Here is a 14,475-nt window from a genome sequence, read left to right on the forward strand (position 1 = left end):
TTCTGCATTTAAAAGAACTTCATTTTGCAAAGGAAACTTCCTTACAATGTAATCACAGGCTGACGAAAAGTACTTTCTAACACATTGAAAAAGTTCTTTTTTTCTCATGATCTTTCAAAGAATTTACAAGTTCCCTGGTTTGATTTCCAATTATAAGATCATTGTCATCCTTTTGATTTGCCAAACTATTATAGGCAACACGAATCTACACACTGTTTTTCACAACGGACGGTTTTACAAACTTAGTATAAAGTTCTTTCAAAAGATCATTAAGAATTTGGATAAGCAGGGGAGATTTTGGCGAAGCTGATTGTAGAAGAGTATTTACACTTTCAAAAATCTTAATGGTACTTAACACAAAACTACAATATGCTTTGTTCAAATCCAAAGAAAGAAGTTAGAAAATCCTTTCCTCCCGGCTAATAGAAGATTGTTTCTTCTTCCTTTCAACTTCTTTAACAAAGTTGACCTTTGAGGAGTCTTCTAAGCATTTTCTTTTTAAAGGGTTTGATTCTGTGTGTTGGCTTTTCCCTTTTAAAGCATTTTGATTAGAAGCAAAGTTGGTTTTCGGAATCTTATATGTCGACAAATTTGATGGGATCTGTGGTTTCGTTTTGGTCTCTTCGTGGAAATATTTTAGCAATGCATCCCACTGTTCAATAAACCTTCCTAGCGCTCTGCCTAAGGATAACCATCTTGTGCATACATGTTTCAGAATTTTTCTCGTTTCACCAGAGCACAGTTCTTGGAAATTCTTTAGGTTTTCTTTCCTTTTTACCCTTTTTTCCAGATAAAAAAACACATCAATCAGAAGCTGGTCAATATTTAATGGTAAAGCAGCTGCAGCTTTTTCTGCTGCCAAATTAATTAAGTGGCATGGGCATCCAATAACAATTAATTCATTTTGTTCTTTTTTGAGGAAAGAGGGTACACCCTTTTTGTCACCCACCATGACATGAGCATTATCTGCACCAAATGAAATCCAGTTTGATATTGGGATGTTAAATTGTTTCAACTCATTAATTACCAAGGAGGCAATATTTTCCCCCGTAGCGTCTCCATTTAATAATGGAAGACGCAAAAGATGAGTTTTCATTTCATTAGAAACATCACAGAAATATGTGACAACGATGGAGTACAGCTTCCAATCGCTGTCGTTGCTGCCATCGATTGACACCGAAAATGCTGAATTCTGGAGTGCAGCTATCGTTTTACTTTGTGCATTGCAAGCAGTTTCGTTCACAAAAGAACATGTTTTCGTGCGAGCACAAGCATATTTCTGAGCAATCTTGGAGTCGGGAAACATCCGTCTGAAAAGTTGACCGGCGTGATCGGCAGCGCTTAGCGGCACGTTGTGTTCGATGAGGAATGCAGTAAACAAACACTCTGCCAAAATGACATCGGCATCCGAATTTAAAAAAAAAAAAAATCATCCACTTTCTTTGACATTGTCGAAGCGAAAGCATTAACTTCATGCTTTTTAGACTTAACATGCTTCACAATGTCGCTTCTTCCACCGTGACTTATTATGAAGTCACACACGCACACGTTGCAAAATGCATAGTTATTTCCTTTGAAGGATTCTTTAATTGTTGGAAATTCGGCTTCGTATGCAGGCCGAAAATATTGAGAATACGGTTTTTTTGAACTCATTTCGTAACAACGACGTATTAAGAAAATTTGTAGCACGTGCAAACAAAAACAGAATGCGACAATCAACGCTCGCTGAGTAATTCCCTTGCTGCTGAAGCGAACGCGAAAAAAATAATCTGGTGCCCACAAAGAAAAGAGTGGGAGAAACAAGTTCAGCGCATTGGATTGGCTGGTTAAGCGGCGAGTTGGGAGAAACCGCAGGTTACTGGATTCGAAGTAGTCGGTAAAACACGATGCAATTGGCGAAAAGCACTGAATTGGCGAAAAATTCTAAAATTTTGACAAAAATCCCTAAAAACACTTGAAAAAGAAAAAAAATTGTAAAAAATGGGTTACGATCGTAAAATCGTAAAGACAAACGCATTTTCGTAAAAATTCGCAAAAGTTGGCAGGTATGAATTACAAATTATCGGAGCTGGTAGGAACTTAATGCAGGGTGCAAGTGGTGGCCAGAAACAAATTCTGTCTTACAACTCCAAAACCTTAGTTTAAAAACTATCTAGGTGATTTTCATTCTGGTGAGGAAACTAAAAGGGAAAATTATAGCAAAGGCTGAAATTATAAACAACTGCTTAATTTACATAATAATAACTCTACTTATCTTTGAAGAATAATCTTCTTTCTCTTTATGTATTTGGTTTCTTTTTTTCAATACATTTACTTTTCATTTTAGAATTTTTGGATTTAATTAAAGATTTCTGTTATTCTAAAAAAATAAATGCATGTAGATTTTATAGGAAAAGGTGCTAATTTTATTCCTTTAGTAATGTGAACATTCAGAATAAATATGAAATGATATACGGTAAGGGCCGGTTCCAGAGCCGATGTAGCAGAATTTTTAGAATTTAGTGACACACCAAGCAACAAAATCCAGAAATGGCAAAATTTTAGCATTTACGATCCACAGAGATTGCATCAGGTGGGAAAATGCATTGCATCAGCCCTGTGTATGATGCAAATGCTATAGGGGTTTCAGCACCCAGGGTAACTGAACATTTTGTACTCCCTCCTGTATGCAAAGAATAAAAATAATTTAATTCTAACATTTTGTAACATCAATATGGTATCCCATGGATGCTGCGCTCAAGGACAGATGTCCCCCCCTAGCTACGGCACTGACAATGCATTGAGACATATAAGATTAATCTTTTAAATTTTCAGCTTTCAATTCTTTATTAATAGAAAAATTACTTTCTATAAATGCCTCCATGTGATAAGATTAGAAGCATTTTTGAAACATGCTTGTGTCTAGTGAAAAGTAGAGAAAACGATGAGAAGATAAACATATTAAGAATAAGACTTCTAGTATCAGAAGTAAAACATTTAAATATTATGTTTTCGTTATTTTTCAGAAAATTCTCCAAAAAGTAAAAGTTTATCACAAACTTTCTGTTGTGATAAAAATACATACATTATGTGTTAATACCATGAAGACATTTGTCCGGAATCTTCTAGATTTGTGGGTCTGTAAATCTTGCCTTAAAAACAATCCTTCTACACTTTTAAGTCGCAGGGTCTAAAGTCCTAAAGAAAAATTACTCCTACCAATTCTGCAACAGAAAAAGGCTGAAATATTTTTTTTAAAAAATCAGAGGAAAAAGTATTAAATTAATTTTATTGAAAACTGACTCATATTGAGACAATTACATGGGAACAACTCTCACCATGAAAAAATTACAATGAAGGCAATTTTAATTAATTACATAGCTATTTTGTTTTAGCCAATTGTTTCATAAATCGTGCTAAAGCGGAAAGCAGTTATAACCTTGTTTATTTTTCAGATTCAAAATATTGTATAATAAGTCGCCAAAATCTAAAATAATGTCACTTTATATGATAGCGAAAAATAAAAATGTTTAATTTTAGTGTTATTTCTTGAATACAGTTTCAATATATTAGCATTATTTTAATTAAATTGATCAATGTTATAATATTTTTAAAAAATATCAAAAAATCCCCAAGTTTCCGAATTCAAAGTTTTTTTTATAAAAACTAATCTTAAAATCGCCAAAATGTTAATAAGTTGCCAAATTTGGAACTGTTTAATAAAGAATTCACATTCCCAAATGTGAAAAGCTGTTTAAGAGCTCTTCATTACAAAAAATGAAATAATTTCGAAATGCTTATGTTTCACTTCTTGCTCAGAAACTTGAGTATCCCACCATTTATATTAGAAATAAGAACAAATTATAACCCATGAACATATTCACCCATTCAAAAGATAACTATTTTTGTCAATAAATCAGCAAAATTACTTGTCCAAAATGCTAATTCACACTCAAAATGGCAGTCGTAAAAACAGACAAATTTCAGATGATTAAAATTTAGGACCTCCTGCCAAATTTGGTTGAAATTAAGGACAAAAAAACAATTCCAAAAGGACTTTTAAGAACTCTTAAGGACCATACAAACCCTCTGTATTGATTATAGAAAACTTAATTATTGAAACAGATTGAGCCCATACCTAGAACATATGCAGTATTAAATGAATTAACAAATGAAAAGCACATCTTTGAAGTGGTGATGTGCCTAATTAAAATTTATGAAGCTAAAAATCTATTGCCAATTGATTCCAATTAAGTTTTAATAATTTTGTTTCATATTTTACATACATATATGTGATACTGTACATTTGTTGTGATGTAGATGGTGGATTGTTTGGCTTTTAATGCAGTTCTGTTATTATTTGAGGAAAGACTCTAGGTTGGATTTAATACTTCTATTCATAAATTTTCTAAACTTGCATGTCTGAATAATTTCTTGCAAAATAAGTTAAAGAGTTCAATAATGAAGTAGATATAGGATCAACAATGAAGTGCATACATATCAAGATCTCAATTTTTGACCTTTTTCTTTCAAAAAATCCTATAGTTTATTGAAATGTCTTCTATAATATAGTGAAATAATAATTTTTTTTTTTTTTAAATTTAGACTAAAATGAGTGTCAGTTTTCAGGAAAATGCAACAGATGAAATTAACAATTCAATAAGATCACAAATTTAAAGACTGTACTTGATTAAACATACAAAATGCACATTAATGAAAAGAAAAAGGAATGACATACGAACTTGAACTTGAAGGGGAATTAAAGTTTAACTCTTCTGAACAGTAAAGCAGTTGCCTATCCTTACTATACTTGTTATTACAGTAAACTATTACAATTGACAATCCATAGTGAAATATATAAAATCAAAATACTTATCATATATGCTCAGTTATTAGATTAGACTGAATTACTTAATTAAAAAAAAAGATCCTTGGTAAATAATACATACTAAAACAACAAAATTACATCTAATATGAAGCAATTTCAGCACATTAACACATAAATATAAAAAAACTAGTATTTACTTTGGAACATTTATTACCACTAATAAGGGAGAGGTGTTCCATCCTTTCACAAACCATAAAAAATACCAAAAAAACCAAGTATTCTTCTCATGCTAACAAGCTGAATAATTATAAACATGCCATTAATGACAAATCAGTATAAAGTCCTCCATTAAGGCAAATTCTCTCTCCTTTTTAACACAGTCAAAAAGCGAAAACCTTTTCCCCAGCTAGAAATGCTTGCTCAATTACATAACACATTTAAAGGCTTGGTAGATGCTTTTATTACAGATTTCCCAGGAAAAACTATATTATTATATTTATACAGGGAAGAGATAAAATCTGCAGGAAGTCCTGCTAAACTTGAACCAGGGAAGTGGGCAGAATTTCTAAGCTCTAGCAATTCAGCCAATGGTACTCTTGTTGGAAGATGAAATGTAATATATATAAATGATGTTTCCTTTACTGCACATTCAATATTTTAAGCATCCTGTTTTTTTTATAACAAAAATTTACTTCTGAAAAGTACATAAATGAAATTAAGATATAATCAATTCTGGAAATTCAGTGATAAAAATATACTCATATTATGTGTATCTCTTCTTTTAAAGTACACATAGTGCCAAGAAATAACATGATGCATGTATGTTTTGTATTTTAATCTAATACTCAAGTTTGAGAGAAACATAAATGAAAAATTACAAGAGCCAAGTAATAACATTTAAGCTATGCTAGCAAATTTATTCACAAACTATAGTGTTATATTAGTTACTACATATTAATGGCCATCAGTCAAGCTTCTTCTTCTTGCAATTTTTAACAAGATTTTTTATAAGGGAAGAGACTGATATTAAAATTGGAATGTACAGATGAACAATAACAACTCTGCATGCACAATTACAGAAAATGCAAAAGCATCTTCAAAAATTGTTATTTTCCCACTGTCATTTAAATGCAGATCTACGCTTTTTATATCTTTATGCATTTAACAAATTAAAAATCTGATGATGTTTATATATTTTCCATTTGGTTAGCAATTATGTGCAATAAGTTACAGCAGGAAAAAACATAAGCATTTTAGTTTCAAATTTAAAATTAGGAAAAAGTACCTCTTCTATTCTATTCAGGAGTATCTGAATCTCTGCTGCACTCCCTACTGGTGTTACAGGAAACGCAGCCAATTGTTCTAAAAAGAAGTGAAAATAATTTTAATTTTCTTTAAAAAATACGTTACAATTATTGGCTGATTTTTCCCCTTTTTCTTAAAGATACATTTATCATACTTTATCAAATCAAATGAGTATGTATTTAATGAAATTTAAAGTAAAATGTTAGCAAAACTTAAGACCAAGAAAATGGAATTTATTTTGCAATGAAATCAAGTGTTGCAAGATGAAGCGGAATAAAACAAACAACCGTATATTCAAAATCTTTTATTAAAAATTCATAAAATTACTTTCATAATTTTTTTCTTTGAAATCAAACATTAAAACACAATAAAATGAAAAATTTCATAAACATATGTCAGCCAGCAATCTTAAAAATTATATGGAATTGTTGAAATTAGAATTATAAAAAACATTATTAAAATTGACAAGAAACTGGACCATTAAAACACTAAAAATAAATTTTTAAATGTAATTACAGGTGGATATAAATTATAAACTACAAAAAAACACTAAAACTTCACGTAACATACATCTGCATACAACATTTCATTAAATCATACATTTTACAGATACTAAAGAGGAGCATGTAAATGAAGTTCTCTTTATTTGGAAATTTAAGTACTTCAATATTATGTTACTATTACTAATAAGCATCAGTGACAGATGAATGCATAGAGTGAATCACGTACACTGAACTCCTACTTACTGGCACAAAGATTTTTCATTTCATAGGACATCAGCGCATAGTCTAAAAAATATTCTAAGCCTGATGTTTGACAAAGAAGAATTTTTAGAAGAAAAATTAGAAATAATTGGCAATAATAATTTTTATGGATTTTTAAGGATTTTACTGGTTTGCCATCCATAAAAAGTAATAATACTAAAATAATTGTATATTACAGTGATGAATATCCCATGAAATTGTACAGCTGCATTTCTGTACGAAAATGCAGCAGAAGAGCCTTAGATTCACCAAACAGTTTGGATTGAGTTACTAATAATGCCAGCATCTGATTTAATATCAGTACATGCAAATTTTCTATTAACGCTTTCAAGGACAGGAATGTCATACACACATTTTGCATGAACGTTTCTCACAGACGGGTGTCCCACCCGCTAGAGACTAAGCTTAGAGCAGGTGATGCATGGGTCCTTAAACATGGTAATGAGTAAACAAGGCTTTTTTTTTTTTTTTTTTATCAATAAGTATTCAAATATCTACTTATAAAGGCTATTTTATGTTTTATTTAAATTATGTCTTTTCTTGAAAATTGTGATATAAAATAAAAATTTAAATGTCTGTCTTTTAGTTTCAGCCACTATAAATTTGCTTAATATATGAATCTAAGAGATGCCATATATTTTCGTGCTATCTTTCAATGTTGTGAATATGTACTACAATATAAGGAACTAGAAAATCATGTCAGTGATAAACTTTAAAATGTTCAAAGCTTGCAACTTGCAATTTATTAATTTTATAGCCCTTCCAAAAATCTGAAACAACTGCAGATAAAAATCAAAACAGGTTGAATACTTTCACGTTTACTATCCAGTATTAACTATAGTTACATAAAACAAAATCAAAGGTTTTACGAACATGCAATTACATCATAATTATCCATTACTAACTCTAAATTACACTGCTTTCATCAAAATGGTTGAAAGGAAAATATGCAAGTACCCAAACTTTTAACGACAAAATCTTAAAAGCAGAATTTTCACAAGTACATATGACACTCAAATAATACAAGCATGAAATTTTGTCATGAAAGTAGTGCGAGAAACAATCATTACACTAAGTTCAGTTTCCTAATTTTTATTTTCCACATTTATGCAATTAATATTCAAATCAATTAACTAGCATTTAAAATCAGTTTTATATCTATTCTATACATTATGTACATCAAAATCTGAGCAATATAATCAAAAGAAACTAAAATTTATCATGAAAAAAAGGCTATAAAAATAGATATAAGTTTCAAAAATTTGTACCTAAAAGATCTTCTTAAATATGAAAAATTCCTGAGATAAGAGTTTAATTACAATCAGCAAAATTCAAGTATTTATTTATTTGTTTAAATAATAAATTGAAAAATCGGATATAAAATTTTACATTCTTACTCCCATGCTCTGATGTTCCCAGTTTCCAAACCTTATGACTTGCAGAGCCCTTTCTAAAATAAATTTCTATTACAAAGAATCTCGGCTCTACGTCTTGCAAGTTAATGGTGTTTAGTAATAGTGTTAGGGTAAGGAAGATGGGATCGATAGAAAATGAATATAAACTAAAGAGTTATCTAAACAGCACAATATCCATTTGGTGAAATTATGTTTAAAACTTTTAAATTTACTGTAATTTCTCAGTTTATTTTCAACCACAAACCCATACCAATGTTTTTTGACAAAATATTGCCAAACAATTCTTATTTCAACTCATTACTTGTGACAGCAACAATAAAGAAGATCCATATAATAAACACAACTCTGAGAGTAATCATTATATCAAATTCAAATACATATTCATTCATTATTCAGAATTTTAATCAAAAATGATTTTAATATAATTTTACTACTAAAGTGCACTGTAGTGCAACAGTAGATCTAATTTAAGACATAATAATATAACATATAAATTTTAATGATACAGCAATGGTTGAAATTTTTTGCAGTTGTTTAACTTTAGTTCAACTGATGTCAATTGAAGGCAAATGCTTGCTTTTGCATTTAAGCATCTTCTGTATTTTGTGTTGGTACTTTTATAGGCAAGGAATCCTGCTTCATAGAGATACATAGTCTGAGAAAAGTAGCAATAATAATTTTGCTTTCTCAAACAAGATTTTTAAATCTAATAAATGAAACCGAACTGTTTTATACTTTGGTTTTAAAACATGACTTCAGTACACTATAAAATGTGAACTTTATAAAGACCTCGTATTGTGCTGAATTTAAGCTGGATGGTTTTACATTCACACTTAACACATTCAGAACCAATTTAAAGTCATCTGGCACATTCTCTTAAGATGACAGAAAATAATATCCAAATAACTCTTTCAAAACTTTGAGATGTTCATGAATATTTTTATATATCTTTTTTTTTAATTTTGATGTTAGTTTTCTTCAAGAAACATTTTGTTAGCTTTATTTTTCATGCACTCTTAACTAGTACATAAGTTTCCTCTTAAAACAAAATATTCATACATTTGCATTGAAACTTGCGACTCCCTTTCTTTGCAATGATAGATTCATTTTGTTTTGTCATTAATTCATAGTCATCTTAACTTTATGATGAGAGGGGGGGAAGTACTTTGCCATGCTCTTGTAATCTGAATTGCTGTGCCTTGATCTCTCTGCTATTAATCTAGATTTTTCTTCCAAAAACTCCCCTCCGCCTTTTTTTAATTGACAAATTGCTGGCATCCATGTAATACTGATATTCCAAACTAAAAGAGCTTATTTTTCTCTCTTTAATACTCCATCAACAGAATTAGAAATATAGCATTACTATACAGAGTATCAGTGAAACATTTACATACCTTCATATCACACAAAAAAAATTGACAGACTGAAACTGATCTGACACAGTATAATTACACTTATGCAGATGTTTGATTTCTTCACCTATTCCATTTTATTCCCTTTCACAGAACTCTATTATGACAGTTTCTTGTATCCAAATAATTTAGAATTACTATTATCAAAATCAGAAACTAAATGAAGGAGTATAATAGATGTTATGAACACAGCCGAATCACTGGCTTTAGATCCACAGAATGTGTGTTTATAAAAATTACATCCTGAACAGCTTTTGAATCCCCACTTTGTAATTAAAGAAATCCTTCTGGCTAAGTGCAATTACAACACTTTCATACACAATAATAAAATGGTTAGCAGTATGATGAAAAATTAAAATGTTCTCTGTTATAAATATTTATTATTATCATGCAAGCAAAACCATCTGACCTCAAAATTAAACTAAAGGATTTCATTTTTCTTTATTCCCACTATTTATTAACAATGTTTTAAAACTGCAAATTTTAGTCGCTATAATTCAAACATTTCATTAATGTACAAAATATTAAATATATATTAAAACACACATCCTGTAAATCACCTATTCATTAGAAAGAATTATTTGGATATTAGTCATATTCGTTAAAATAAAAGAATTATAATTCATGCCAAACATCATTCTACGAAGAATTCTCGCACAACAGGCAATAGTCGCACAAGTGGTGATTTCTATTACTTGAGGCCTGAGGAAAGGGAAAGTGTAATGGGATCCAAAACATTTTTTCCCATGTTTTGTATTACAACCAACAAGATTATATCACACATTCTCTAGCAAACAATGCATGGTCTGCTACAGACGATGCAAAATTGAGCATGGCAAATTCCTGGTCAGAATGAAATTTCTAGTCTTTTATTTTATTATTTTGATTCTCTTTTCATTTCTTATTCTTTAATTCCATCTATTTTTATTACTGATTTTATTTTCCAGCAAAGCCTCTGTTAAGTGCAAGTACAATCCTTCTTCATGTACTCCAGATTGGAAACTGCTGCTTTGGTGTTTCATTTCTTTCAGATATACCATTATTTAAACATCTTTGTTATTTTAAAAAGTTCCAATTCTTTCGCATTATCCACATCTCCTGAAAAGTAATCACAGGGAACCCAGGTATGTGTGCACATACAGCAGACAAAAGTGGACTTCCACCTTCAAATTCAATGGTCATTTTTCTGATCAGTGTTTATTTTTGCACTGAGTGTCCGACAGTAGAGAAAGCTGAAGCTCACATTCCACTGCAGCAATAAAATCAACCAAAATTTGTACCCAATGTCAAATTTATGCAATTCTCCAACTTTATTTTTAGTGAAAACAAATTGCCATGTACACAAGAAGGACAACAGTGTTCACAATGCCAAACTTGTGCAGTTTACTAATTTTTTAAGCAAAAATAGATCACTGTTCAAATGTAGAGAACAAATTCACCCCCCCCCCCAAAAACTTACACAAGTATTGAAATTTTAGATGTTTCTTGCTTTTAAAATTTATTGTTTTATTGCTCTTTTATGGAATTCTTACGTAGCCACAATTTTTACAATGTCTGTTGCATTTTGCACATTTAGCTTGGGTAAATATTAGTTATAAAAAAGGTGGCAACTTTTCACTACTGATAATTAGAAAGTACCAAATATTCTATACTGGTTAGTATAAGTTTCAGTGATGCAACAATTCTAAAGTTAACCATGATTTTTGTAGATTAAAAATGTTAATTTGATCACAAACTTTTGGTAATTTTGAATTAATTAATTAAATCAATATATATTCTTATGTATAGAATAAATAAACTATATGAAAGTAAATTACAAATCACTTAATTTTGCTAACTTATGAAAGTTAGATATATTACATAAAAATGGAACTTTTTATCATTACGGCAAACCATATCATACTTTTTATCAATTTTCATATTTACTTGGATACAAAGCTTGATTTACCTTAGGCATTTTATTTGAATTAAAAGGCTACTATTACTCAAAACAGTAACTTTTCTTTGTTCATTACCTATGTTCAATTTTATATCTTCCACAGCTGATTTTGCTGCAACTTCTTCTGCCTCCTCTACAGTTCTAGCAACATGTGGATATGATTGGTACTTTTTCTCTCCAAGCTTTAAATTGGATATGAAACCTTTGCTCTTTTGCCCCATCCTTACTGTTTGATATTCATGCTTAATATTATGAATCTGTGCATAAATTCTGACATATTCTTTAGCAGAGGCTGAAATAAAGAAATAGATTTCACATATAATATGTATAAAATGTCATACATATTAAACAAAATTCTGCTTTTGCATGCACTACATCACAGTAATAGATAACACTTTAAAACCAGCATTACATAATGCTACCTTTTAAAATGATAAAATATACACATACAATTAATAACAAAATGACACATAGAAAACTAACAACCGAGTATCAAGATTAAAATAAAAATTCAGAAAATATAAAACTGAAATCAAAATTACTTCAGCAACAGTATTAATAAAAAACATACCAAATTTTTATTTTAAACACAGAGTGTGGTGATAAAAGATTCAAGACAAGACCTTGCGTAAATGTCATTCCCTATTTAACTTTAAAGTGAATTCTTAGATAATTAGTATTTTTAAAAGTACTTTTATGTTTCGGGGAAAATATTTTGCAATTAGGTTTTGAGCAAAAGAAGCCTTATTCCAAGATAGCTCTTAAGTCCACACCTGTGTAAACTGATAGCATATAACATTTCATAAGCATTTCTCAACCTGAAAGAGTATCAAATGATTCTAAGGTAGTTCCAGGTATGATGTTTCAGGTATGACAGTCATCTGAATAATACGAACAATCTTGCATCAACTGGGTAAACAATACAAGTAGTAAGTATGGGTAAACAATACTAGTAGTAAAGTACTCACAAGCAAAAAAGATTGAAGGGATGTAAAATGAGTTTTAGAACCATGCATAACAGTATAAAGAAAAAGATCATTTGGGTATGATGTGAATTAAATAACGCAGATATATTACTAGACTTGATATCTACATTACAAAGCTGAAAAAATTGCAAGAGAAAATACTTCTTCAAATAAAACTAATTTATTTATAGTAAATATTAAAATTTATTCTGAAAGAATTTTTCAAATAGAGTAGTATATATAATAAACTGTACACACAAAAAATTCACCTCACTGCACTCTGATATAACAAAAAATAATATATTCTGATATGGGCCTTAGAACAAACAACTGCGAAAATAAAAGCCGAGTAAGGTCTTTTAAGGTGGATAAGATGTAGGTGGGTGTAGATATATATATATAATTTTCATAAGGCCGATTGCAATATAAAAAAGAAGTGCACAATTAGATGTTACAGCAGCCCCACATATAAAATTTCAATGTTCTATGGCTGATCCTTTTTAAGTTATGCAAGATATGCGTGTACGTACAGACACTTGGAGTTTTTCATGATTACAATACTTTCTCTACTTCACACAAGGAAGTTAAAATGCTATCCAAAACTCCGTTTCTAACTCTCAACATAGTGTCTTTGTCATCTATACTTCTTTCAATGCTGCTTACTCTCTCTGCATGCTCCAATACAAGTATCCTTAGTTCTCCATTTTCAGCTTCCATGCCTTAATATACAGCTACATTATTTAGCAATTCATTAGCACTGTTCTGAAATGCTTCATTCATTTCAGAATGCAATTTAGGAAAATACTTCCTTTTCACTATTTGAACTCATTTTAGTTTAACTGTAAAAACAAACTGTCACCTAACATTTCGATAGGAGACCAAAATATAAGCAAAGAACAAATTTCTGCGATTCTTACCAGTCTTATTTTTAAAAGTAAATGAATATATATATATTGTTCAAATGAAATTTATATAAATTATGAAATTTTTATTTGTACAGCCTAGCTGCTGGATTACGAATAAACACACTTTTAGCTTTTATTTGAGACAACATCAACCATAAACACGATGTTTTCAGTTTCACAATAAAATTATTCTGAGGACAAGATGAATAAGGGAACTTCAAAAATAATAAATCCTCTCTCTTCAGCAAAAGACATACAAATGACCTTTCATCCACACACTTCTATAATTAAATATCTTAGACAAATCTAAGTACTTTGGCGGAATGTCAGCTAAGATTATATCGGTAATACAGTCAAAAGTCGTTAATTCGGACACCCATAATCCAGAATGGTCTATAATCCGGACTTCAAAGCTAAAAACTTTCTGCGCATGTGCCGCGTTAGCACATGCGCACAGGCGTTTTACGCGTGCGCTTAAGACCTTGACTACTGCGCATATGCGTGTGCGCAAGTGCAGAATACGTTTTCGCCTGCTCGTTTAATGTATAACCGACGGTGTAAGCTAAAATTATCTAATTATCTATTTCAGTTAATGATAATGATTGCGTTGTTCCTTAATCTTCGAATTGGATCCCGCTTATTATTTTTTGCAGACTGTAAGAGCAATTTTATAACAGTAAACTTGAACTTTCGATTATATCAAATAGAATTTCCGAAGCTGGAACTTCCAAAGGATCTACAAAACGAAAGTATGTTTCGATGTCCAATAAACAAAAAGTGGAATTGCTGCAAAAAATGGATAAAGACATGAAGAATGTGACAGAGAGGTTAGTGAAAACGAAAAAATTTTGATTGACAAGTTAGTCGGTATTCTCGGCACAGCAATTAACGGGACTTGAACAGCGGAACTTTGTAACTGAACAAGAAATTATGTCTGTTTATAGAATTAAAGAGAAAGTATTA

The 14,475-nt window shown here is 30.3% G+C and overlaps 1 protein-coding gene across 3 annotated transcripts in view; it reads right to left on the reverse strand.

Moving 5' to 3' along the window:
- The window catches only part of LOC118198795 (tudor domain-containing protein 7-like), a 172,171-nt gene that overhangs the window by 123,284 nt on the left and 34,412 nt on the right, over window positions 1-14,475 (reverse strand). For all 3 annotated transcript variants that reach the window (XM_035370569.2, XM_085819190.1, XM_035370570.2), the window contains exons 7-8: window positions 11,719-11,934; window positions 6,093-6,169 (exon numbers count right to left, since the gene is read on the reverse strand). In XM_035370569.2, the coding sequence (XP_035226460.2) occupies window positions 6,093-6,169; window positions 11,719-11,934 (293 nt within the window). The remainder of the gene's footprint in view (window positions 1-6,092; window positions 6,170-11,718; window positions 11,935-14,475) is intronic.

The sequence above is a fragment of the Stegodyphus dumicola genome, chromosome 6 (genome assembly GCF_044657685.1).
Source record: "Stegodyphus dumicola isolate Sdum_Otavi_A_Nest chromosome 6, ASM4465768v1".
Taxonomy (NCBI): Eukaryota; Metazoa; Arthropoda; class Arachnida; order Araneae; family Eresidae; genus Stegodyphus; species Stegodyphus dumicola.